Source organism: Podarcis liolepis (assembly GCF_965112155.1).
Source record: "Podarcis liolepis genome assembly, chromosome: 10".
Classification (NCBI taxonomy): Eukaryota; Metazoa; Chordata; class Lepidosauria; order Squamata; family Lacertidae; genus Podarcis; species Podarcis liolepis.
Genome location: NC_139562.1, coordinates 49,295,387 through 49,322,682, shown reverse-complemented (window position 1 = coordinate 49,322,682; position 27,296 = coordinate 49,295,387). Strand labels below are relative to the sequence as shown.

General features: G+C 44.0%; 1 protein-coding gene across 3 annotated transcripts in view; it reads left to right on the top strand.

The window, feature by feature from the left end:
- TMEM117 (transmembrane protein 117) overlaps window positions 1-24,785 on the top strand; it is a 226,963-nt gene extending 202,178 nt beyond the window's left edge. For 2 of the 3 annotated variants that reach the window (XM_083463616.1, XM_083463617.1), the window contains exons 7-8: window positions 12,561-12,690; window positions 22,401-24,785. In XM_083463616.1, the coding sequence (XP_083319742.1) occupies window positions 12,561-12,690; window positions 22,401-23,041 (771 nt within the window). In that variant the 3' untranslated portion in view covers window positions 23,042-24,785. Of the gene's footprint in view, window positions 1-12,560; window positions 12,691-16,080; window positions 16,221-22,400 lie in introns of those variants that run through there. The other variant, XM_083463618.1, reaches the window with a different exon arrangement.
- The last annotated feature ends 2,511 nt before the right edge of the window (window positions 24,786-27,296 follow it).

Here is a 27,296-nt window from a genome sequence, read left to right as displayed (position 1 = left end):
AACACAAGAAAGGGTTGCTGTTAATGGGCTGCTGAAGCTTCTTGCTGATGTAATGGGCATGGCTATTTTTCTGAGTCATGCAAAGTGATGCAGCGGTTTCACCATCGAAGGCCTTGCGATGAAGCAGACTCCACACACAACTTTGAAAATGACTCTTTACTTGCAGGATGGCAACTATTACAAGCAGTATTATTTATGCATATCAAGTCAAATGCAGTGTGTTTCACTCTCTTGAGCCCAAGAGAGGGTCTTCATGCTTCTAAAATTCCTTTGAAGCAGTCCATAAATTACAGCTTGTCTGTCCTCACCAACTCCTCTGGACAGCATCTGCTTGAAGTTTCCACGCTCAGCAAAACGACGGTGAAGCAGCCAGCCAACCTCCAACCACCACACACACATGCTCACTTTTAAAGGAAGTTATCTAATTGATAAGGCAATGGTTCAGCATTTTTGTGACCTTAATTGGAGTCACAAGATTTTGCAGCTGTTACATTACATTACAATGGTACCTCCAGTGCAGACGGGATCCGTTCCGGAGGTCTGGACAGATCCCAAGGTTTCCGCAACCTGAGGACGGCTGAGGGAGCCAGTGTGCTGTAGTGGTTAAGAGTGGTAGTCTCGTAATCTGGTGAACCGGGCTCAGGTCTCCGCTCCTCCACATGCAGCTGCTGGGTGACCTTGGGCTAGTCACACTTCTCTGAAGTCTCTCAGCCCTACTCACCTCACAGAGTGTTTGTTGTGGGGGAGGAAGGGAAAGGAGTTTGTTAGCTTCTTTGAGACTCCGTAGTGTAGTGATAAAGCGGGATATCAAATCCAAACTCTTCTTCTTTTCTTTTCTTCTGCGCATGCGCGCACGGCAGAACCCAGTAAAATACTTCCAGGTTTGCAGCACGCGCATCCTGAAGTTTACATAACCAGAGGGTTACATAAACAGAGGTTCGACTATACAGTGGTACCTCAGGCTAAGTACTTAATTCGTTCTGGAGGTCCGTTCTTAACCTGAAACTGTTGTTAACCTGAAGCACCACTTTAGCTAATGGGGCCTGCTGCTGCTGCCGCGCCGCCGGAGCCCGATTTCTGTTCTTATCCTGAAGCAAAGTTCTTAACCTGAAGCACTATTTCTGGGTTAGCAGAGTGTGTAACCTGAAGTGTAGGTAACCTGAAGCATATGTAACCCGAGGTACCACTGTACATAGGTTTTCTCCCCCCATACAATCTATTTTTTGTAATTTATATTTTCTAACAAGTACAGTACAGTGGTACCTCGGGTTAAGAACTTAATTCATTCTGGAGGTCCGTTCTTAACCTGAAACTGTTCTTAACCTGAGGTACCACTTTAGCTAATGGGGCCTCCTGCTGCTGCCATGTCACTGGAGCACGATTTCTGTTCTCATCGTGAAGCAAAGTTCTTAACCTGAGATACTATTTCTGGATTAGCGAGGTACTATTTCTGGGTCCGTAACCTGAAGCATCTGTAACCTGAAGCATTTGTAACCCAAGATACCACTGTACAAATACAAACAGGTGGGACTAGTTTTGTGGGGGTTTTCATGAATTTCAGATGGGATTTTTGCGGATATGGGTTGGTTGGTTTTTGGTAATATTATTATGCATTTCTGCTTACGCTTTTAAATAAGTTATAAGTTTTTTGGAGACCTTTCTGTTTAACAAGTGACTAATTTATTAGTAGTAGTTGTAGTAGTAGTTACAATTCACAGGGGCCCTCTAAATATTCTCTTTTGTAACTTATTTCTTTTGCAAGAGCCTTTAGTTTAAGAGAATTGGCAACTGCACATAACAGCATGGGGATGTCCATGAAAAGTTCCCAAGCTCCATAATAACACAATCTGCTAAAGTAATTAATTCCCCACACAAAATAGCAAAGGAAAAACAAAATGTGTGTTACAGTTGGCGGTGACTTATGGGAAAGCCTAACGGACATGACAGGACTGAGTTATTTCCCGAGAGCAAAATAATATAGCATTACATCTCATTGGTTTCTCTAACTCCAGAATTAACTGCAAAAAAAAACTGTCCGTAAACTGAAGAAAGAACCTGCCGAGTGCTCAGCTCAGCTGAGGCTGGAGGTAAAAAAATAGGAAGCCAAAATTAGTCCCAAGAAACAACTGGGAGATCCTGTTCTGTTTTGTATTAAAATATGTTAAAGGAACACAACAAAATGAAGAGGGGTTTATCTGAGGTTTTTTTTAATAGCAGCAGATTTTCAACAGATTTGGAAGGAAGCGGGAATAAAAGCTATGGTGGCACTTGCTAGTCCTGCCCCCATCACCATCATCCTTCCGCGGCATACTTTTCTTTACCAGTCCCCCATACCGCCAACCATTATCTCATATCACATCTGTCTTCAGTGACCAAACTATAAAACCATGAACAAAGTGGTTTCCAGCATTGGAATTTGAGGCAGAGATCCTTAGAGCCAGTGTGGTGTAGTGGTTAAGAGCGGTGGACTCGTAATCTGGTGAACTGGGTTCGCGTCTCCGCTCCTCCTCATGCAACTGCTGGGTGACCTTGGGCTAGTCACACTTCTCTGAAGTCTCTCAGCCCCACTCACCTCACAGAGTGTTTGTTGTGGGGGAGGAAGGGAAAGGAGAATGTTAGCCGCTTTGAGACTCCTTCGGGTAGTGATAAAGTGGGATATCAAATCCAAACTCTTCTTCTTCTCTTCTTATGGGTCATCACAGTTTTTACAAGGGGCACCCTCAAAGCCTCCAGCAGATCTTGTCAACTCTGTGTTCCCAGATGTGCTCTGTGATTCGTAGGGTATTATTGTTATCCTATGTAAAAAATAATGAAGATCCTTGAGGATCCGGGCCTTGTATCAATGTGTTTGTGGTGATGTAGTTATTATTATTATTTATTACAGTCAAACCTCAGCTCCCAAATGCCTCTGTTATTATATGTTTCAGCTCCCAAATGCTGAAAACCCAGAAGTAACTGCTCTGGTTTTCAAATGATTTTTGGAAGCCAAACTGCTTCTGGGGAGTTTTTTAATTTTTTCTTCGTTGACTTTACCAACCACCCTTTGATCCTTGGTTGTTGTTTCGGAAGTCGAATGGTCTTCCGGAATGGATTACAAGCTTTGACTGTATAGATACAATCTATCACCACAAACTTTAATTTGATGGTACTTTTGGGAGGTTACGACTCCATATAAAATCATGTAAAGTGAAGATTTGCTTTTATCCAACTGGATCTGACTTTTACCCTTGGAAATCCAATGTCTGTGTGTCTTCATGTGCAAGTGCAAACATGTGCTTTCTCTCTTTCTGTTTGTTTGGTGGAAAGGGAGGGAGAAGCTTGTAGAGGAGGTGGTGACTGTGGTACTCGTTCAACATTCCAGAGGTGCCCATGGGCCAAAAGGGGTTTATAATCTTGGAGTTGGTTTATTCCAAGATGATCCTAGTCAAATCAATCCCCACCATGCTCTCAGTGATAGGTTTGACTCCTTCCCAGCTTCTCTAGCCCTGTGCCCTTCCTCCTCTTTGCAAGCTCTTCCTCCTTACATGCTAGTCTTCAACTCTCTCCATACTGCAACACTGAGTGAGGTGCCTGGAGCTTCTGATGGGAGGGAGCTTCTGATGAGGGTAGGAAGGATGAACTGAGTTCTTCTCCGCTCTTGTTTGAAATCTGAGACAGAGAAGAACTTCATGTTGTGGTCATAAGAATTCCCTCCCATCTGAGACAAAAATTATAAGTTACATTGGAAAGCTGTTACTTTTAAATTACAAGGAAACTCGGAAGGGAGGGATTTGAGGAAGTCAATTAAGATGTTTAAAAAGTTGGATTTGGGAAGAATTAGGTTTGTTATTATTGTCTATTTGTTTATTGTTTTCCCCCCTTTCCCCCCTTTTTGCTCTTTTTTTTTTCCTTTTCTGTTTTTGTGTATCATTTTGCTTTGTGGTTTGTGTTATTACGGTGGAAAATTTAATAAAAAATTATTTTAATAATAAATAAATTATAAGTTACAAGGTTCATACTCTAAGCCAAAGAATATGAACTGCATCTGACATTTCTATTTTAAACAGCTTTTTTTGAGGGGCGGGGGCACATTTGCAGGTGAAAATTGGTTTGGGGACAAAACAGTTCCCTGGGAACATCTAGTTCCTTTTTAATCAGGTACTCATACCGGTTTTGTTATTTCCCCTTTCAAAATTTCTTTATCGATTTGTTTAATTTGGTTGTGTCAAGCTTGAGAATGTTTATATATCTATAACTTGAAAATTTCCCCCAAAGGGACCCAATACATCTCAAAATGAAAAATACATAACTTTTGAACGTGTCCTCTTATTATTTATGTAGAAGTTATGAATGTATTCTTCCTCTAAGTCTTAATTGGGATCTGTTGCTACAAGACACAATCAAACGGAATCAAATTTTGACTATTAGTGAATTCAAATGAATGGTTCGTGTGCGCATTTTCAGAGGGACAAATGTGACCCGTTGGTGTGGCTGTGCACATTTATTTGTACAATTACAGAACCTTATGTGCAATCTAGCTTAGGAATTCAGTGCCCAGTAGCTAATGTGAAACTAGGCATTGCACAGCATGCTCTCTAACCTAGAGAATGGCCATGCAGCTCAACAAAAGTCTACATAATTACACACTGTAGTATTCAAGAATACAGGAACGTCACATATCATATTTAACCTTTGCTGTCTGAATTGTAATCACGTAGTGTAAACTGAAGGGTGTGAGTTACAATGTACTGGGTATAAAATGATGGCTATCAGACAACAACCGTGGTCTTTAATTGGACTTGTAAGGAACCTACATTTATAAGAGTTGCCCTTTGAAACTTCGTGAATCTCAGGGTGATAATGAGAATAATTTCAGACATGGATATAAGTTTTTTTTAAAGTTGTGCTTGTTTTTTTAATCTCAATAATTGAACAGACTCTTCTAAAAGAAAAGACACATTTCTTTCTCATTTATGTTTTGTGTGATGCATTTTTGTATTAGATTAGGGTTGTGGTTTTTTTGATGCTTCTATGCATGATGTATCTTCATTACCCTGCATCTTTTGATTCGTATCCTGGCTTGTTAATGATTGTTGTGTGACAGGGGGCTTGCTGGTGCTAGAATTGTGCATCTCGATTAATGATTCCTTGGAGTTTCCCCCCTTTATCGTTCAGAATAGGATGGTGCCTTTTCATATTGAGGAACTTGTCAAAAAGAAAGGTAAAGCTAAAGCGACCCTGACCATTAGGTCCTCTCATTACCGACTCTGGGGTTGCGGCGCTCATCTCACTTTATTGGCTGAGGGAGCCGGCGTACAGCTTCCGGGTCATGTGGCCAGCATGACCAAGCCGCTTCTGGCAAACCAGAGCAGCACACGGAAACGCCGTTTACCTTCCCACCAGAGCAGTACCTATTTATCTACTTGCACTTTGATGTGCTTTTGAACTTCTAGGTTGGCAGGAGCAGGGACTGAGCAACGGGAGCTCACCCCGTCGCGAGGACTCGAACCGCCGACCTTCTGATCGACAAGTCCTAGGCTCTGTGGTTTAACCCACAGTGCCACCCGTGTCAAAAATAGTGTTGGTTTTAATCAGACTTTAGAAATTCTTCCCTCTTTTTTCATAATAGGGATAAAATGTTGTTAGTCTGGAATCCTACGGACACTTTTCAGGGAGTAAAATTTCCATTGAACTCGATGGACCTTCTGAGTTGATGCCCCTTGGATGCCACACTTGAATTCTCTTCCTCCTTTGATCAAAGCAGTTACAACTTTAGTTTTAAAATGGATGCCCCCAAATAATGGACTTCGCTAGTCTCTCAGCACACTTTAAAATATAGGGAGGAGAAAACTAGAGGTTGCATCCAGTACATGTAATTTTCCCCCAACAATATCTTTTTTAAAAAAAATTGCAACAGCTGGGTTGGGGAAAAACCTCTCTGTCCTTCTGTGATACCCTCCATGACAGAATTTGTGGTAGATATAAATATATATCTATGTCCATTGTCATTTATTCTATACCACTTTCTGCTTCATTTTGCATTTACAAAAAATCCTCATTATACACACATTTTGTATGCAATTTCCCCTAATACAGACATTTTTGCAAAGCAGTTTCCTCTAATATTATAGACACTTTGCTGTTCTATATGGATTTTGGATTTTCAATGCCATAATGAAAACTCCTTAGCATTTAAGTGCAATTTCTCCTAATATACTCATTCCAGTATAAACATTTTTGCAAAGCCATCCCAACAATATAATGCGTGTTTTTTGTGTTATTTTTTACTAATATAATATAATATAATATAATATAATTTTTTACTAATATAATATGGAATTTTATGCACATTACTTCACTTGAAAATGGCATTGCAAAATTCAGAGAAAGGTGAATTTTGAAGGATAGCTGTGCTTTGTTTTGTTTCGTTGATTGTTTTGGAAAGTGCAAATTAGATAGGTTTGCCTTTAAATGTGAACTGAATCAAATTTCTGCCCCATCCTTGCTCCAGGCCGTAAAGATCAATACATAGAGAAGGCACACCCACCCAGACCCCAATGTAAAATGTAATCATGCTTGGCAGTTTGCAGGGTCGCTGATGGTGTTGTTAGCGAAGATTCCCTGTTAAATTTATCCACGGAGAGTGGAAGCAGTGAAGGAGTGGAAGGAGGGGGCAGCTGGAATTGTGTGGGGTGAGGTGAGGTAAGGTGAAGAGCTGGCAGGGGGCCTTATCAAGGGGGTATGTAGGGTTGGCCAGAGGCGGAAATAGCTTCTCTGACACCCAGTGGCGTAGCATGGGTTGTCAGCACCCGGGGCAAGGCAAGTAATTTGCGACCCCTAACCCGTGGATTTCCGCCCCCTAACCCGTGGATTTGCGCCCCCTATCCCTAACCCCCAGATGTTGCGCCGGTGTGGCCGGCCCCCCTGCAACCCCCCACGCTACGCCACTGCTGACACCTGGAGTGGCTCACATGCTGTGCACCCGGGGGTAAGGCCATGAGGGTGGGGCAAGCTTTCCAGGGGGATGCCGCCCACGGCGAGCGTAACAGAGGGCAAGCTGCCCATGGCGGGCTGCTTCCTGGGGTGGAGCCACACCACTTTGTCCCGTTGTATATCAGGGGGGCTGTGTGGAGAGAGTCTCTTCCTTTAAATTCCTGGGAGTTTACCTTAGTGAAGACCTCACTTGGAAAATCAACACAACCCAGGTGGTTAGGAAGGCCCAACAGAGACTCCATTTCCTCAAGGTCTTGCGAAAGAACAATGTCAAACAAAAATTGATGGTCTCCTTCTGCTGGTCCACAATAGAAAGTGTCCTTTCATGCTGTATTACAGTGTGGGACGCTGGTTTGACAGCCACGGACAGGAAGTCCCTACAGAGAGTGGTGAACACAGCACATGATATTATGGGCTGTCCCCTGAGTTCACTAGATGACATCGCAGGAGACTGCTGCCTCAGGAGAGTGAGGAAAATTCTTAGGCACGACTTAAAGCCCGGCCAGCACCTCTTTAATCTCTTACCTTCCGGGCAGTAGATACAGAGGTATAGTCAGCTGCACCCACAGGTTAAAGAACAGTTTTTATCCATGGGCTGTTGGACTGCTGAATGAAAAAAATAATAGTGGTGCAATTGACTTCCGACAAGCACACAGAGCATGAACAAGACTGAGTGTATTGGGGGGGGGCTCATTTAATTTCACTGCACACAGGTGGTGTAGTGACAATAAAGGATTATTATTGTTATTATTTGCCTTTTGACAGCTTGGGGGAGGCTTCCCCCCTCCAGGAAGCCTCCCCTGAGCTGTCAAAACTAAGGGGGAAGGCCGCCGGCAAGGTGGCACAGCTCTGCCCTTTCCGCCAATGGCTCGGGGTAGGCTTGGGAGTCAAGGGTGGGTGGCACGCCGAATGTCACCCCCCTCAGTGATGACACCTGGGGTGGACTGCCCCCACCACCCCCCTTCCTCTGCCTCTGGAGTTGGCAAGTGGCGTGTGCAGGAGCGGAGCCAGATGGATGGATGCATGGATAGATAAACAGAGAAACAGATGAGACAGGGGGAGAGAGAGAGAGAGAGAGAGAGAGAGAGAGAGAGAGAGAGAGAATGCTCTCCCCTGTTATTGGACTGGCAACTGTTTGGCTGCAGAAAAGAAAGTGTACAGCATTTTGCTCCATGTTGCTTTTGTGATCCAAAAAATGTGTGCACAAAGGGTGGCAAAACTGACAAGGCTCTCACCTCTGCAGGGAGTGAGAAGCCACTTCCCCTGACGAGAGGTTGTCAATTTTATTTCTGTTGTAAAATGCCTTTGGACTTTCTGCAGAGCTAAGGGTTGAAAGTTTTGTCAGTTTCATTTCCCTGCTCTTGGAAAACAATTCTCGGGAGTTTAACTAAGATGCTCGTTTCATTTTATTCCTTTTAAAAGCTTACAACCCAAATGAACTCAAAATGACTCACAATGTAAACACCTTTTTATTTTTTAAAAAAAGTGAACGAAGGAGGGGGGAGTTCAAATAACCATATAAAATAAGGATGTAGCAAGGGCCAACCAAAATAGTGAGCTCCAGATATTTTGGACTACAACTCCCATCCCCCCTGGCTGTTGGCTATGCAGAATGGGACTGATGGACACTGTATTTCACAACATCTGAGGTGGCCAAGTTGGCTACACCTTACAAATAAAATCATGTCAAAAAATCCGAGTTACAGGCAACTCCCCATTTATGTGCGTTCAATATGCATGTGACCGTGTATATGTGCATTGTGCCAAACCCGGAAGTGACCCGAAAATGGGGTGTTTGTTGGATTTTTCCATAGTGTTTCAAATATACACAATTTTACTGACACGCGTGGTGCCTTGGAATGTAACCCCCACGTAAATGGGGGGTTGTCTGTATAAGAAAGTCATAGAAGAGAAAAGTATTAAATGTGCAATGCCTCAGCCTGGTATACCTGAAGAAGTGTCTCCACAGTGTCATTCAGCCCGGACACTGAGGTCCAGTACCAAGGACCTTCTGGCTGTTCCCTCCCTGCGAGAAGTGAGGCTACAGGGAACCAGGCAGAGGGCCTTCTTGGTAGTGGCACCCACCCTGTGGACAACCTCCCATCAGATGTCAAGGAAATAAACAACTATCTGACCTTTAGAAGACATCTGAAGGCAGCCCTATATCGGGAAGTTTTTAAGGTTTGGTGTTTTATTGCTTTATTATTACTATTATTAATATTCTGTTGGGAGCCGCCCAGAGTGGCTGGGGAAACACAGCCAGATGGGCGGGGTATAAATAATAAATTATTATTATTATTATTATTATTATTATTATTCGGGACGCGGGTGGGTAAAACCTCAGTGCCTAGGACTTGCCGATCGTATGGTCGGCGGTTCGAATCCCCACAGCGGGGTGAGCTCCCGTCTCTCGGTCCCAGCTCCTGCCCACCTAGCAGTTCGAAAGCACCCTTAAGTGCAAGTAGATAAATAAGGACCGCTTTATAGCGGGAAGGTAAACGGCGTTTCCGTGTGCTGCGTTGGTGCTGGCTCGCCAGAGCAGCTTTGTCACGCTGGCCACGTGACCCGGAGGTGTCTTCGGACAGTGCTGGCTCCTGGCCTCTTAAGTGAGATGAGCGCACAACCCTAGAGTCGGACACGACTGGCCCGTACGGGCAGGGGTACCTTTACCTTTACCTATTATTATTATTATTAGGCAAATTTATTTGTGAAGAGGTGTGTGTGTTTGTGTGAAACAGAAACCACTGCAGCAGAGTCTCATGGAGAATCGTTTTGACTGTAGGTGGTGTGTTTGAGAAAAGCTTGGCCAGTTTCACCTCTGCATCACAGGGACTCTATTATACAGCCTGTTGCAGAGTTGCGGGCAGCATCTTGTCAGTTTCATCCCACTCCTCTTTGAAGCTTTGTGCATCTTTCTTGAGGTTCAAGATGTCAGGCCCAATTGCCTTCAGGATCCGGTCCGCGGACTGTCTGTGAATCGGCGTGGGGATTCTGTTCGTTTGGGCTGCGCCATTTCCCCCCCTGTGCCATTCCATTTCCCCCACTCTCCCTCACATGAAGCATGGCAGCGCCTCCTCCCTCCTTCCTCCTGGCTTCTCCCCACCCTGCCTAGAGGAGGAAGGGGGCTGGGCTGAGCTGGCTGAGCACCATTTTGAGTAGCCCTTCTCCAGAGCCAGCCCTTTCACACCACTCATCTTCCCTCCTCCGCTGCTGCCACCACCCTGGTGCTCCTGTGTACCAGAGAATGGAGCAGATGAGCTCGCTCTGTCTACCAACAAGAAGCAGCAGCACAGCGGTGGTGGCGGCAGCCCCTGGGAAGGTAAACGCAGCGGCTGGGGGGTGGGGAGAAGGACTACTTGTCCCCCTCTCCTCTTCTTCCAGCTCCCCCTGCTCTGGTGCCGCTTCTCCGGCCCACCACAAGGTCTGAGGGACAGTGGACCGGCCTGCGGCTAAAAATGTTTGCCAACCCCTGACCTAGACCCTGCTTATCCCCACCTTACCCACCAACCTTTATGTGTAAGAATGTGAACATTCTCTGCACCCATTTATTTATTTATTTATAAATAAATGAAGTATTTTAAAATGGGGTGAAATCATAGCTGTCAACTTTTCCCTTTTCTTGCGAGGAATCCTATTCGGAATAAGGGAATTTCCCTTAAAAGAAGGGAAACGTTGACAGTTATGGGTGAAATACTGAGTTTAAAAAAAAGATCGGCGTAGCAGAAACATTAAAGCGACTTTCCATAAAGCTATCGCAACATGATAGGGTGGCTGCAGGATTTCAGGAGCTGATGCCGCCATGCTTCTGGCAGAAACCTAGGCAGGATATTAGGGAAGCAGTCTGTCTTAAGGGACATTGGGATGTGCTGACCAGCAGGAAGTAGGAACAGACAAAAGCCCCTTGCAATTTACTGGAAACAAGGTGGGGATAGTATGACCCAATCCTTTGAGGAAGCAAATGGAAAGCACATTATTATAACTGCATCAGAAGGATTGGCATGATTCACTGGCCATGATATGGGAGAATATTTGTTATGCATCCCAGCATCTAGGCAACGACGACACACACAGAGGTTCTGTTGATGTCCTTCTGTGGAAGTTAGGCTTATCAATGCTTCTTAGCCAAATCAGGAAGAAATGGAGGGGTGGGCTGTAGTTCTGTGGTACAGAATTTGCTTTGTATGAAGAAGAAGAAGAAGAAGAAGAAGAAGAAGAAGAAGAAGAAGAAGAAGAAGAAGAAGAAGAAGAAGAAGAAGAGGAGTTTGGATTTGATATCCCACCTTTCACTCTCCTTCAGGAGTCTCAAAGTGGCTAACAATCTCCTTTCCCTTCCTCCCCCACAACAAACACTCTGTGAGGTGAGTGGGGCTGAGAGACTTCAAAGAAGTGTGACTAGCCCAAGGTCACCCAGCAGCTGCATGCGGAGGAGCGGAGACGCGAACCTGGTTACCCAGATTACGTGACTACCGCTCTTAACCACTACAGCACACTGGCTCCAGAAAGTGCTGGGTTGAATCCCTGGCATCTCCCAGGTAGAACTGGGAAATGCTTTCTTGTCTGAAACCCTTAAGAACTGCTTCCAATCAGTATATAAACCTACTGAACTAGATGGGTTGTTGGTCCAGCTCAGTAGAAGACAGCTTCCCTGTTCAAATCTAAGACTGATATTATGTGGCATACTGGAACACTGTGGCCACCCCACCATGACTTCCTAGCAGCCCTGCCAGGTTCAAAAGGCACCCAGCCACCCCGGCAAAATAAATGGAATCCTCGTAGAAGGCAATATATGAATGTGACTAGGAAGAGACCAATCCGATGTCTAGGGGTGTGATCTTAGACTCACAGCCTCTCTGTATTGACTATGAATCTGTATTGCCTTTAGCAGCAGCTACGCTTGTCTGTGAATTCTGCTGTCAGGTGCTTGCTTGCTAAATTATCTATCCATGATCTGACAGCTTAATTATGGCAGCAAGACCTATTACTGGAAATGAAAAGAATCAATTTCTGATTATGGTTTGTAATGAAGCTCAGCAGGGGCCCAATTTTGCTCCTTTCTTTCTTTTCTTTTTTTCTCATAACAATTGAAGAAATCTGCCTGTATTAATTCTTTACCGCCAGCTGCTGCTCAAGGTTTGAAAGTTAATGGACTGCAAGGCACTCAAAGGTACTCTCAGGTCACTGACCAAAGACTATTCCTGTTTGGCATGAAGAGATAAACAAGGTGTACTGGGTGAATTTAAAGTGAATGAATTCTCTCACAAAAATTGAATTGGGACCTATTAGATTTCCCTTTGATGATACTGGTGGTTGAATCTTCAATAGAACGCATACATGATTGTGATTCCCTGCCATCAGGTTCTTAGACCAGATGGTACATACCCCAGCCAAAGAGTCTGTTCAGCAGCCACAGCTTTTGTAGCTGGAGTCAGTCCGGGCCCTGCCTTCCCAGACCAGGTGGGAGAAGGCAAAGAGCTCTTCCAGGACTCACAGCCAAGATGGTACAAATAGTAAAGTACATATAATTTAAATGAATATTTCAGAGGATAAATAATTGGTGGTTTCTTTTCTTTTCTGTTCTTTGTCACCAGGACTGGGAGTTTCCACATTTTATGGGTGATGTTGATGTCAATCTACCTGGCTTGCCTGCTGCTCACTTTCAGTTTAGATTGCCTTATTGCAAGAAGATTTTAAAGGAGGAGTATCACATACATATAACAGGTATGTTAACATTCTTTGCTATCCCCTTATTGGTATTTAGCTAGGCTAGGAATGCAGCGCCCACCCACCACCCACCCCTGCAGTGATTCTGAAGTGGTGTAGTCCAGAATCCAACCTTATTCTGCTTTGCTTGAGCTTTATCTCTGTCAACAGTCATGGAAAAGCACCTCCAGGACTGTACCACTTCAGAGTTGAAGTCTTGCATGTCTAGTTTGACGTGGATGATGGAACAAGCTTGTTTTCTCCTGTTCATGAGGGTAGGACCCAAACCAATGGATTCAAGTTTCAAAAAAGAAGATTTCAACTAAACATCAGGAAGAACTTTCTGACAGTAAGAGCAGTTCAGCCGTGGGACAGAGGTGGTGGACCCTCCTTCCTTGGAGGCTTTTCGGCAGAGGTGGGATGGCCACCTGTCATGGATGCTTTAGCTGAGATCCCTGTATTGCAGGAGGGTGGACTAGATGGGCCTTAGGTTCCCTTCCAACATGGCAGTCCTATGATTCTACGTAGATGGCATTTCTGGGGATTATGGGAAAGGACTCAGCCATGCAGCCCCACACCTGTAGCCTGAAATAGTGCAGGCCTGAAACAGTTTCACTAAAACCACCTGCTGTTTCGTGCAGACCAGGCCTTTCAAAACAGCTCTAGGATGTGTGTCTTTAGGAATCACAGGTTGCACCATGTCACTGCAGATTAGTGCAGCTATCATCTGTTGTCTGCTTGTATCTTTTTCTGGCCTCTCTTTTGTTCTCAATTTGGAAAGGCTTCCTGAAACATACAGCGATGCTTTAACTAGAAGCGGAATGACAGCTGTAAATCAGGGTTTCCCAAAATTGGGTCTTTAGCAGTTTTTGGACCACAATTCCCATCATCCCTGACCACTGTTCCTGCCAGCTAGGGATGATGAGAGTTATAGTCCAAAAACAGCTGGAGATCTGAGTTTGGGAAACCCTGCTGTAGGTGTTCCTGGCACTCAAAGGGAAGGAGGAAGAGAGAATTTTCTGATAGCAGAAACAGCCTCTAACGTTAAGAGGAATCTGAATTTCCAAATGGTTCTGCTTTATGATGGAAAACTGGCCTTTAGATGACACGATATTCACCAATGAATGTGCACATTTTTTGTTATGTATTAGCAACTATTATGAGGAAGCCTGATCAGTGTTGTTTTTAGGATTTATACACCCCCTCTCATTTTGAGAAAAATACCAAGGTGGCTCACAAATGAGTAAAAACCAAGTATAAATCAGATTATAAAACTATAGCTGCCCATTATTAAAAGACCTAATAAATCCAATTGTATTGATGTAAAAACCTCAGTGGTAGCTCCATATTAAAAACTAATCTTTCCTGGTTATAAACAAGTGGTCACGAAGTTGGCACCAGGGAGATTTCAGGACAGCTGAAATGTACATCAGTGCATAGCTAGACAGGAGAAGGAAATATGCCCAAAGGCCTGGGGTAAAGAGGCAGGTCTTGACCAATCATTGAAAATCATACAGGGATGGTGCAAGTCATTTCATGGCAGAGAATGCCCTCTCACATGCCACTGCCCCTGAAACCACAGTCGGCAGTGTCACTGCCATCAGGGCCACCCCCACTGATCTTACCCAAGGCAGGTCAATGTAGGAGCAGGTGTTCCTTCAGATATTTGGGAGCCAAGTTGTATGTGAGTTTTACATGTCAATGTTAACAACTTAATCTGAGCTTGGTAGCGAATTGGCAACCAGTGCAGATCTTTTAAGAGCAGAGTAATATGCGTCAGATTTCAGGGAGGTGTATTTTTGGTGGGATGAAAGGAAGGAATGAAAGGAATGAAAACATAGATATCTGCGTCAAGAAACTGACAAGCATCTTGGACTCCATTCTCTTTAAGTATTTCTGACCATGGGACCATTTTTGGCCATTTCTGACCCTTAAGCTTTTGAAATCAGCTTTCTTAAAGTACATGTCTGACTACACTCAGTTTTCCCTTGCCGGTGTCTAATGAAACCCAAGAGGACATAATCACTTCCTCCCAAGGTTATCCTGTACATTCGCTTCATCGATCAGTTTCTCCCTGTTGGTGAGTCCCAGGTCCAAGAGAGAGTACTCCCTTGTTGCTTCTTCCATCTTCTGGGAAATGAAATTGTCAGTTGAGGAATTTGTTGGACCTACTACTACTGCTGCTACTCCTCCCTTTCTGTTTGATCTGTTCCATTTGAGCAGGTTGTACCCCTCAGTTTCTACATTCCAGCCATCCCATCAGGTTTCAGTAATGCCTATTAGGCCATATTTACCATCCTGTATTTAGAGCTCAAGTTCTTCTTGCTTGTTTCACATACTCTGTGTATTCTTGTAGAGACAACTGAAACCATGAGTCATTCCTCCACACACTGCTGCCTCTATACCCCTCCATAGGGAGTCACCTGCCAGTATGTTTAGCGGGAGAAGGTGTAGCAGATCCAAACCATAACTAAAAAAATTATAGTGCAGGCTGTGGCATTTAAAGATCTACTCTTGGTCGAAAGAGCAAAGATAATTAAACATTTTCTGGTGAATGCAGCAATCAAGAGGAAACAGGAGGTGCTGTTGGGATATTGATTATGCCACTGACAATGAGATACCTTAATATGGCAGTTGGAATTTTATGTTCTTTGTTTTCATTCTAGTGCTCTTTAAAAGTAGGCTGTTTGTGGTTAGCCAATGTCTCTTCCCTCTCCCAGCCTCTATAAACTAATGGGGATATTTTTTGTGTGAAGGGCATAATTTAATTGCAGAATGAGCACATGAATAGGGATTGTAGAATGGGTTTTTTTCTTCCAGCTCAGAATTAATAAGTTCTATTTATTAGATTTCCTAGACAAATCAGTCTATTTGAATTCATGTCACATCGTTTGAGTTGCAAGAGCCTGCTTTATCTCAGCTCTGTGCCATTTTTTAGGAGAATCATAAAGCACATCAACTCGGCATGAGAAAATCCCTTTGGGTGGGCTTTGCTAGGCCCATCTGTTGTTAAATCAATGCTGGGTTTTGAGCTCAGTTCTCAAACTTTGGAACTTTCTAAGCTTTTTGTGTTGCTTGCAGACACGCTGTGATTTCCCTGTCCAAATCTAGATGAATATATACAACACCTGAAAATATTTCAGGTGATGTGAATTACTGATCAAACAGGTTCTTTGGAAATGATGCACTCTGTATATGAAGTGGCTATGTTTGTTATTCAGTCCATTTGGTGCAAAATGAATGCCGTAGCTATGAAACCTGCTGAGGCCATGCATAAATCACAGAAGCTGGCAACAAGAAATGGGTATTTTTTCAGCGGATTAAAATAAAAACAGGAAGGGAATATACCAAACTGACAGCAACAACATTTACCCATGATTCTTCCATTCCCCCCTCCCTTTCTCCAAGGGAGAAGTTCACAACACACATGGACCAGCCAATAGGCTTTACATAATGCCTTCTCTGAAGTATTTTGTTGTCATAGAAGAACAGCCAAATGGAAATGGCCTCTCTCTCTCTCTTTAAAAAAACTTTGAAAAAAGCATTTGGGAGGGCATCCCTGCCCGCACCCAGTGTTCTGGCACTGCCAGGAATGTGTCCTCCAATTGTGCAGCAATAACTCACTGGAGGAATTGAAAATGGTTCTCTGCTTGTAGTTGGCAGGACATCTAAATAATTGGTGGCACTTGGAAGATGAAGTGGCCTGGAACTGGCTGGTTAAAGGTCTCCAGCAGTGATTCAGCAGAGGTCTATGAAAACCCAGAAGTTGCTTGTGATGTATTTTTCAGATCATTGGCATAAGATTAGCATGCAGAACAAAGAGAACAAAGTTGCAGCTTCCATCATCCCTGTCCATGGTGGCTGGAACAGATGGCGGTTGGAGTCCTACAACATCTGAAGGGCATGACATGGACTTTCTCCTGCATTAGAACATTCCTGTCCAGGATAAATACAGAATTCCCAGCAAACTCAGATTTTAAGTCACATTTCAGAAACTATTTTAGAGTTTGTTTTGGTCCAGACTTTGGATTTTCTGGAATCCTGACTGAGAGCCAGTGTGGTGTAGTGGTTAAGAGCGGTAGAGTCGTAATCTGGTGAACCGGGTTCGCTTCCCCGCTCCTCCACATGCAGCTGCTGGGTGACCTTGGGCTAGTCACACTTCTTTTAAGTCTCTCAGCCCCACTCACCTCACAGAGTGTTTGTTGTGGGGGAGGAAGGGAAAGGAGAATGTTAGCCACTTTGAGACTCCTTTGAGTAGTGATAAAGCGGGATATCAAATCCAAACTCTTCTTCTTCTTCTGAATTTGAAATGGCTCCTGACCCTGTTGTGGGGCAATGATATTAGGCTGTCACACCAGATACTCAAAGACATGATTTGGCCCCAAACCCAGATCAACAATGTCAAAGGACATTCATCTCTCAACTTCATTTTCTGAATAATAGTTAGAAATATGTCTTTTTAGTACCGTATTTAAACTCCCCTCCCCCCACCAAACACCCTTTGTCGCTTGAAATTTTACCTGTAGACACCCTTTCCTGTTGTACTTCAGAGTCTCTAAGAATTGTCTTGGTTTCAGCAGCTTTCTTTCGATCCTTCCAGACCATATGAGATCCACCCATTTCTTATGGGTTTGGGTTTGGTTTTATGGGACGAGGGTTATTTTGCTTTTGTTTTACCTTTAGCACACAGGCTGAGTATAATTAGTTTGTGAAAGGAATGTCAAATTTGCATTTTTAGCTACCAAGCATTCTGTAAAAATCAGGTTGATAAATGTGATACCTGATTGGCTGTGAGTGTGTGACCAGATAAATGTGAATTGCCTGTAATGTGCGGGGGGGGGGACGTTGTCTGAAGCCCGTTTCATTCTATTCAAGTTGTCGTTCTTGTTAGATTGGCTCCATTAATGGAAATCAAATCAATGTGTTCAGAACAAAATCTATCACCTCAACCATGTGGTCTATAAACAAGAAAAAATATCTTGAAATCCCTGAGCATGACATATGTTAATTGTGCATGGTGGAGCCAGTGTGTCACGGAATGGAACACCTCTTTTAACTAATTGTCCCCTTAATCCTCAAATTGAACTCTGAAGTGAGGGAGCCACAAGACTGGAGAAGGTCAGTGCCAATTACTCTCCAACACTGCTCATCAGGTCTCTGTCAAGACCAGCACGATGGAAACATCAACAATATTGATGTCTGTGCCCTAATGTGCACCATTATTATTTTATGCTCCAGTAACACCCCCCCCCACGCTATGACTTCTCCTTAAATCCCGTTTGTAGCGAGGAGTTCCAAATGTGTGTTTTAGTCCATGTTAAATATTCTTCGGTCTTGCTTCCATTCTTTCTTCTTTCTGTGCGCATAGAGAGATCTTGCGTTTTTGCATCTGCTTAACTCATCTGGATTTCCCTTGACAGATGGCTCATTGCAAACGCATGTGCTTTCTTTCCTAGGCAGCAGTTTATGTAAATACACAGCATAGCCTAGTTTCCATGGTACCCTGGGAGATTTGTAGGACTTAGAAGTGAGTTTGGTTATCCACTCTCCTTGTTAAAATAGATTCAGGGGCTAGACTAGTTCCTTTATTTAAAAAAAGTCTATTTATTATCCAGCCACACTGGATGCATAGTTTGGATCTATAAAGGTCCAGGTAATTCAGATTCAAATATATAAACACTTGCAATATTGAGCAAGGGGATGTTATTTCAGTCTCTTTAATGAGCATCTCCATGATTTTGGCCAAGATCTCACCAAAATCATACGAGAACTTGCAGAGTGCACAAGATCTTGCATGATTTCAGCCGAGAGCTCACCTTAAATCAGCACCAGTGCCAGAATCGCTTCTCTGCCAGTGCAGATGTGGCAGTGGGTGGTACATGTGACAGTGGCGGGACCAGTTATGGTGGTGCTGGTGGCAGCAGCAACAGGGCAGAGTGGCACTTTCCATTTTGCTTCAAGCGGCAAAGTGGGATGAACCGTCCAGGAAAATACATTGCATGTAGAAAGTCCCAGGTTAAAACCCTGGCATTGTCAGAGTCCGTGCTGAGGAGGGCTGCACTGAGAAGGAATGGTGGGAACCTCCCCCTCCCCCTGCTCCATATCCGTATCCTGAATCTTCCCAGGAGCAGGAGGACGGTATAGATTTGGAACAGTGGTTTGCAGAGGGGCATAGTTCAGAAGGCAGAAGCTGGGAAATACTGGATGGGGAACAGCTAGGAGATGAAACACTGGGAGAGAGAGAGGGTGAACAAATTCACTGTCTCTGGAAAGCATTGCTCCACTCTCCCCAAGGTCAAGAAGAGCTGAGAAAGTGGCAGAACAGAAAGCACACAAAGCACAGAGGGTACATACTCAGATCACAAGATGTAGAAGTGATGTAGATTAATAGGGATGTAAGGGGGAAGGATCCTTAATTGGAAGCACTGCCATTCCTAGGAAATGGGTCCTTTGTTCTCTCTCTGTGATTATTAACTGGTTTCTAACTGGTAAGAAGACTCCTTTTCCTTTATTCTGCTTATCTACATCCACGAGGAAGGAAGCTGATTCCCTGAAGCCTGGCAGGCATGTACAGTTAAGAAAGAATTTGTAGCAGTCAATAGGAAAGGTATTTGCTCCCTGAGACTGTGGGCTGCAGATCCAAGTCCAATATAGTCAAAACCACACCCTCCAGAAGTTGTTGGATTCCAGTTTCCAGCAGCCCCAGCCAGCACGGCCAATCATCAGGAGCGATGGAGAGTTTCTACATTAGCTACCCCTGAAAGAGAGAAGAGGGGGCTCGGTGGATGAATAATCTGGGCTGGTATAAGACAGCTTCTGAGTTTCCCTTATGGTATAAAGATTGACAATACGCTTACAGTCATTCCAACTGAAATAGATATGCTGGAGATCAATATGCACCATGCTAGAAAATGCCCGCAGATTTAGAAATAAAGGTCAGCAAAGGAAACCCAGTGTTTTAAGCAACCAAGTTGTATCCACCAGACTCCGAAAGAATCTCGCTGCTGGTTGTCATCAGAATAGGGAGGCTGGTGGTTACAGCGAAGGCGGAGGATGCGTGTCTGGACTGACTGCAGGCACTCCAGACACAGAGATGCCTCGGGGACCCTGTGGGCAAAAATAGAAAGGTCAGAGGTCAAAGCGAAGCAATCCAAGCAGAGCGGTTGTTCCAGAAGGTCTCTGAGGGATTCCTGTTTTGTTCATCTGTGTACAGTATGTGTGTCTGCAAACATCCTCGCAAGGCACTCAATAGCAGCAAAGTGCTTTCTGGAGATACAGACAGAAGCATTTGATGCTCCTTGCGATGGCTGTAACTGAGATGAGAGGGCTCAACAAACAGCAACATTTTGAAACGCTAGCTACTGGAAATCCACACAGACAAAGAGCTGGTCCTTAATTTGCTCTTTTTGCTCCATCCCGGGAATGGGAAACAGAAGGCCTGAATGGCTTTGACACCCGGAAAAAATTCCTCCCGAAATGCAGCCACACAGGGCTTATGCTGACCAGGTGGGAGGAAAGAACCCTCATAAGATAGAAGTGATAGATCCATGGAAGCTGGCTATTATTAGGAGAGATGGATGGCTCGTTGTAGGACAGAGGGATAAAGGCAGAGCAATTTGTGTGTTCACATGTTCTGGCAATTCCCAGGACATCTGACCAGGGAGCATCCAGACGGCAGTTCACATAGATTCAGCAGTTTGGAGCACCTGAGGGGCAGCTAATTGAACTCATTTATGAGGAGGTCGTTTCCTTCGTAGCTGGAGATCAAGCACTGTGATTGTGTGGTTGCCACCTTTGGGGAGTAAAGAGGGAGTTTTTGTGGTGACATAGTAAGCAACAAAGAAGCTCTTTGCTTCATATGTGAAGGCTGCCCAGCTGAAGAACGCAATTATTTCAAGGAGGGCAAGAGCAGTCAGAGAGATTTGATCAGGAAACTGTAACACTAAGTTTTGGCAATACTGTCCAATTTGTAAGTTCAGAGAAGACAAATACAGGGTTCTTAAAATTTCTTCTCTAACCTTTTCCCCTGCTCCTTAAAGGATATGTCTCATGTTCCTGTCAGGGCTCTCCTCACCTGGTGGAATGATGAGATGAGCAGAGCCATGGACGCAATTGTTCCTTCTTCTCCTTCATGGTTGCTATGCAGTATGTAGGTCACATTGGTAGTCTAATGACCTATATGCAATGTAATGTGTCAGTGACTAGTGCTGGTGGGGTAAATCTCAGTCTAAACCTAACCAAACGTGGTGAAGCCACATTATCACCAAGGGTGTAGGAAGGGGGGCGGTGGGGGCAGGCTGCCCCGTGTGTCATCCCTGGGGTGTGTGTGACAAAATCCCCCCGGACACAATCACCGCCGCACCAGATGGCACCCCTGGCATGATCACGGTCGCGCTGGATGGCACCTCCTGGTGCAATCACTGCTGCGCTGGATCTCACCCCCCAGCACAAACACTGCTACGCCGGATGGCAACCCCGGCACGATCGTGGCCATGCTGGATGGCACCCCCAGCACAATCGTCAGCACACCAGATCACCCTCCCAGCATGAACACCGCCGTGCCGGATCACACACCCCAGGCCCAATTGCCCCGTCCCCTGGGCAGATCAACCCACCCCAGGTGCGCGGCATGTGCAACACTCTAGGAGCCAGAGCGGATAGCTCGGCTGCTGATTATCTCACCTGCCATGTGGCACTGGTGGCGAGGAATCTTTCCCCACAGTTCTTCTTGGTAGTTCCACCATGCTCAGAATTTGAGGGTGGTGGCCCAGGAGAAAGCATTTCTGTGGCAGCTCTTAAATTGTGGCACTCCTTCCACAAACAGGTGTGCTTGGCACCTTTATTATAGCGTTTCTGCTGTATATTGAAGATGCACCTCTTTGCAATAACCCATTGATATATATTGTAGGACCCATTCCCCCTCTCTCTGTCCCTCTCTCTTACATAATTTCATTAAACTAGATTTTAAAAAAAGATTTTCAAGACTCATCCTCTTCTCTTGATCATAATATCTTGTAAACAATTTTTAATATTGTATTTTTAAATTGCTGTAGCCTTCCCAGAACCTGATCATTAAGGGCAGGAAAGAATTGTTGTTGTTGTTGTTACCTAATAAGAAGGGAGCATCAGATACAGCAGTAGTGTTAGGCAAGCATAACATAGACCAGTTGCTACAAATCTCTAGCCTTGAATGCTCGACTACTGGAATTTTCTGCTGCATAAATGCCTGAGGCTTCCGCCTTCTGCCCTCCTTGAAGTGAGTTACATAGAATCTAGCAGTCACCACTGTAGCAGTAGCACTAATTCTGAACAAATGAGTGATCAGTCCTAGTGACACTTTAGTAACCTGCAAGATGGTCCTTTAGATGTGGCCTTTATTTTTCTGGAAGGATTTTTGTGTCCCGAAACAGCTGCTCTTTAGGTTTATTGATCTACACTGCATCTCCTAGTATTTTAAACCCACAGGTCACCTACAGATGAATTCAATTTGTTGTACTTCTGGGTTTCCGTTCCCAAATGATTTATTATAAAACAAGGCATAATTCTGAAACAGTAAAACTTTTCCAGTCACCAATCTGACTCTACTGCGTATTTAATTGAAACCTCATTGTACATATTAACTGAAAATGCTCTCTTCATAGTCTTCTGAGTGACTTTGCCTGTACCTTTCGCTGTCCTGGTACAGATTGACTCATCATATGCTTTCCTTATTTTTCTTTCTGCTACAGGCAAGTGGTTTAACTATGGAATCATATTCCTTGTTTTGATCTTGGATCTGAACATGTGGAAGAATCAGATATTTTACAAGCCCCATGAATATGGTCAATATATTGGTCCTGGGCAGAAGATTTACACAGTAGAAGACTCAGAAAGCTTGAAGGACCTTAACAGAACCAAACTGTCTTGGGAATGGAGGTCAAACAACACTAACCCTTTGACCAACAGGACCTACGCCGAAGGTGACATGTTTCTGCATAGCCGGTACATTGGTGCGAGCCTAGATGTCAAATGTCTGGCCTTCATTCCATGTCTACTGGCTTTCGCACTGTTTGGCTTCTTCATCTGGTTCTTTGGGCGATTTCAGAAAACCGACCAAGGCATGGAAAATCTTGACAAATCGTACACACGCATGAAAAGGAAATCGCCATCCGATGTGGCGATGACACGAGAGAACACCCAGGTTTTAGCAGAGGAGCCCTTAAGCTGCGAAGATCCACATTTTATATCCATCAAGTCAGACTTGAGCGAGATCGTCTTTAATTCTTCCCTCCTGACATCAGAAAACCTTAGCGCGCATTTAAGTGAACAGCCAAGCCCCCTGCAACCGATAAGAGAGCCTCCCGTACCTAAGAATAAGTCTTTAACCTAATAACATCTCTTTTGGAAAGAGCGAAACAAGCAATTGTGGTCAGATTTCATTGTTAACTTTTTTGTAAAGTGACAGTTTACGTAGTCTAAAGAACAAGAGATACAACCTATACCCCAACGGTGCTCAACATGTTTTTTTTCTATGGCTTTGTTTTCTACTTGTATTATAATGACTTGTGCCTATTGTATTATATCAAACATTCCTTTATAGATTGCTTCTTTCAAAAGTGCAATAGTGTACTAGATGACAACCTGCAGGTTTAAAATGCTGCTTTGGTGGTGCCTTGAAACTTTAAATGGTCCTTCTGACTCCAGCATGGGGAAGAGAACTGAAGCTGTCCTTTGCAACTATTTTGAAAGGGCACTTCGGTTTATAGAACTTGGCTAGAGAATGTGTCGTCCACTAGCTGAACATGGTAAGTCTCACTCCAGAACATCCTCCTCCACCCGTTCTAAGACTTGGATGATAGTAGACTCTGTGGGGCAGCAAAGGAATCCCTCTGTTTGCAGACTGGTGTGGGAAACTGTTGAGAATCTGCTACATCCTACAGACCGTCCAATGCGATTAGCCAATGCTGTGCACTCCAGATAATATGAACTACAATTCCATTCCTCCCTTGCCACTGGCATGCTGACTATGGGTGATGGGAATTGGAGTCCACGACATCTGGAGGGTAGTGGTCTACATGGTCTACCCACAATTTGGAACCTCACTTGATGAGTGTTGTCAACAACGCAGGCCTGATGTCAACGGTCAATGTATTTGTGAAAGGGTTCCTCATAAGCAACGGCAATGAAAGCCCGGCTTTTATTTACGGATGCATAGAGCCAATGACTTCAACAGCTGGACTTCAAAGAAGCATGTTGATTCCCTTTTAATTTTGCTGGCTAGCTTCCAGAGACAAACGCCGATTCATAACATCAGTCTGATAATGTAGCATGGGTCACTGCTTAGGGACATGTGACTTTCTCCACAAGTAATTGCAGTTAGGTGATAATACCTAATTACGTTTTCCATAATTAGAGATGAATTGCCACTCGATTAAAAATCCTGCCCTTCTCCTTTAGGAGCAAAAAGGTTAAAATGCAGTGTTGGTGGGACAAGTCAGGATCTTTGCCGAAACCAAAGCGATGCCAAAGAACCAATATTGGGAATGTGCTTAAAGCTAGCAGGGTGCAGCATTTGCAGTGCTGATGAACTCCGATGTAAACATGCACTGGGGCAGGCATGGGCAGAAAGTAACTCAGCATCTCAGGGTGATTTGCAGTAGATCGACAAGAGTTCATCATTCTCAAAAAGACTTCCCACCTCCTAAAATCAGGTTGCTGAAACATAAAAAGCTTGGGGAGGTGGGGAACCAGGGATTGACTGATGTGTGAAAGGACTGTTGAAGCTATTCCAGTCCTGAACGCAAATCCTTGGGCTGAACAGGTGCTTAATATTAAGTATACAGAAGCCCAACCCTCATCCCCTGGTGCCATCGTTTTGCATCCAGCTCTGGTTGGTGGATCTCAAAGTCCAAGCAGAAAACAAAATAGATCCATCAGGCCTGATATCTGGCTGCCCCTGCATTTGGGTGTACCAGCAGGCAACTTGGGCAATGCCACCAAGGGAATAGACTTTGTTGGCTGGTTGTGGTATGAGGACTGAATGCATGAAATAGAATAGCAAATTCTGTGTTGTTTTGTTACTCTGAGGAATTAACACGGTGTCCGCTAATAAAAAAGAAAACTGAGAAACAAAATCAAGGTGTCATTGTGTTTATTTTCTCTTTTGCCTTGTTAGATAATAAATAAACAAATTCCTAGTTATTTCATTTAATGCTTTTTTCCTCCAAGGAGCTCAAGGGAGTTCTACTTGGCTCTCCCCCTCACATTTAATCACTCACAACAACCCTGTGAAGTAGGCTAGACTGAGAGGCAGTGACTAACTCAGATCACCCAGTGAGCTTCCTGGCCAAATGGGAATTTGAACCTGGGTCCTATTCCAACATACTTCTTCTTCTTTGGCGATCCCTCGTAGCCAAGTAAGATTGTCTTCCGTAAACACGGTTTTAACAATGAGTCCGTAAGTGACTGTGGAGGCCAATTCTGGATCCACACGTCCTTCCACAGTGGGGACATTGGTTTCCAGGCAGGAGTTGATCATGCTGTGGATTTGCCAAGCGTGCCTTCCTCCTAGCACATTTCTCCCTTGCATCCTGAGTTCAAGTGTCTTCAAAGCCTTGGGTAAAAGCTGTCCTCCAATTGGAGTGCTCGCAGGCCAGTGTTTCCCAATTGTTGGTATTTATACTACATTTTTTTTTAAATTGCCTTGAGACAGTCTTTAAAACTCTTTTGTTGACCACCAGCATAACACTTTCCATTTTTACGTTTGGAATAGAGTAGTTGCTTTGGAAGACGATAATGAGGCATCCGCACAACATGTCAGTCCAACAAAGTTGATGATGAAGAATCATCGCTTCGACACTGGTGATCTTTGCTTCTTCCAGTACACTAGCATTAGTTTGACTGTTTTCCAAGTGATGTGTAAAATTTTTCGGAGACACCGTTTATGGAATCTTTTGAGGAGCTGGAGATGGTGTTTATAAGTGGTCCATGTTTCACAAGCATACAGTAAGGTTGGTAGTACAATAGCTTTGTAAACAAGCATTTTGGTTTCCCTGCGAATGTCCTGGTCCTCAAACACTCTGCACTTCAATCAGGAGAAAGCTGCACTCGCAGAGCTCAGGCAATGCTGGATTCCAGCACACTAACCGCTGCACAACACTGCCTCTCATTAGGTTGATCCGGTTGGTCAGTTGCCTTTTTCCCAAGCACTTAAACTGCCTCAGATGTAGACCCAAATCCTGCTGTAACAATCCTTGTTTCTCAGCTGTCTCCCGATGCTTGCACATTTTGTTTTGATCTGCCTGCTTTTCAAATTGGCTGCCTGCTAAAATTAGCATGCATAATTGAACTATGCATTTATTACCCATCTTTTGAGAGCTAAGTTTAATAAACACTCAGCAACTGATCAGCATATGGCTGGAGCCTATCCTTGCTGAAGTATCTGTCTTTTCCTTTTCATCTGTACTCTGAAACCCCACAGCACTACATGAGCTTGAATTTCTGCCATGATGTCCCTGCTGAAAATGATGCATTGGTGCTCCACTTTAACACTTCTTCGCTTGGCACCTATGTGTGGGCATCAGGATGTTGGAAATTCCACAGATTTTATTGGTTCTTGGAAGGGTTTTAAAAAACACAGACATCAGGATCACAGTAATACCAGCACCCCCCCCCTTCGCCTACAGAATATTTAATATTTTATCTGCGGAAACTTTTAATCACCACTGAATTTGTATCCCTTGGAAATTGTAGCTCTCATTAGTGTTTGGTAAGTGGAAACTTGTTCAAGCTGTAGAAAAATAGAATTTACATTTTACAGGGAGCCCACTGCTTGGAAGCTTATTAAAATGCAAAGACTTTGATTTTGCTGCATAGATGATTAGCTTTGTTTAGTTTTTCAGCTAAATTTTATTTTGGAGTGCATTTGGACGAGAGGCACACAAATGGCTGATTGGGCTTGCCAGCACTCATCCTTCCGTGCTGAGCACCAAAATATCAAAATCTTGTTTGTGTGTGTGGTGTGTGTGTTCCACTTCCTTTGCTCAGTGTATGAGGGAAAATCATTAATTTAATTAAAGTGCAAAGAAAAATGAAAGAGCGCTTTGAGCCTGGCTGCCTCCACAATTACATGACCCTAAGCAATGGTTATTAAGCAGCAGACTCACCGTTAGAATAAAATTCTTTGACCTTACATCACACTAATTCTTCCAAAGCCACCATGAATTACCTAAAAGTCTAGCAGTAATCAGAGAGTCTAATAATCCTGAGATTTTATTGGGGTCTGCAAAAGCAAACAAACAGAAACTTCATTATATTGAAGAGGACTCCCAGAAATTACCCACAGCAGCCACAAAGAAGATATTGGGGCTATTCCAGGTGACCATAGAATGTCTTAGATCTTCCCTTCCAAGGGCAGAGTGAAAGGTCTGAGAAGGGAAGATCTGATCTTGGTGTGCCCTCCCTACCACTGCTGTCAAGGAGCATGCTAGGAGTGGATCAACAGTAAACAGTGATCTAAAGGATCCATAGTCTTCCCATTCACCTGACACCCACCTGAGACATGGAGAAAGCTGGTGTATTTCATTTCCCTCCCTATGGAAGCAAATGAAAGGGGAAACGTAAAAAAACCCTAGAACAAATTTGGG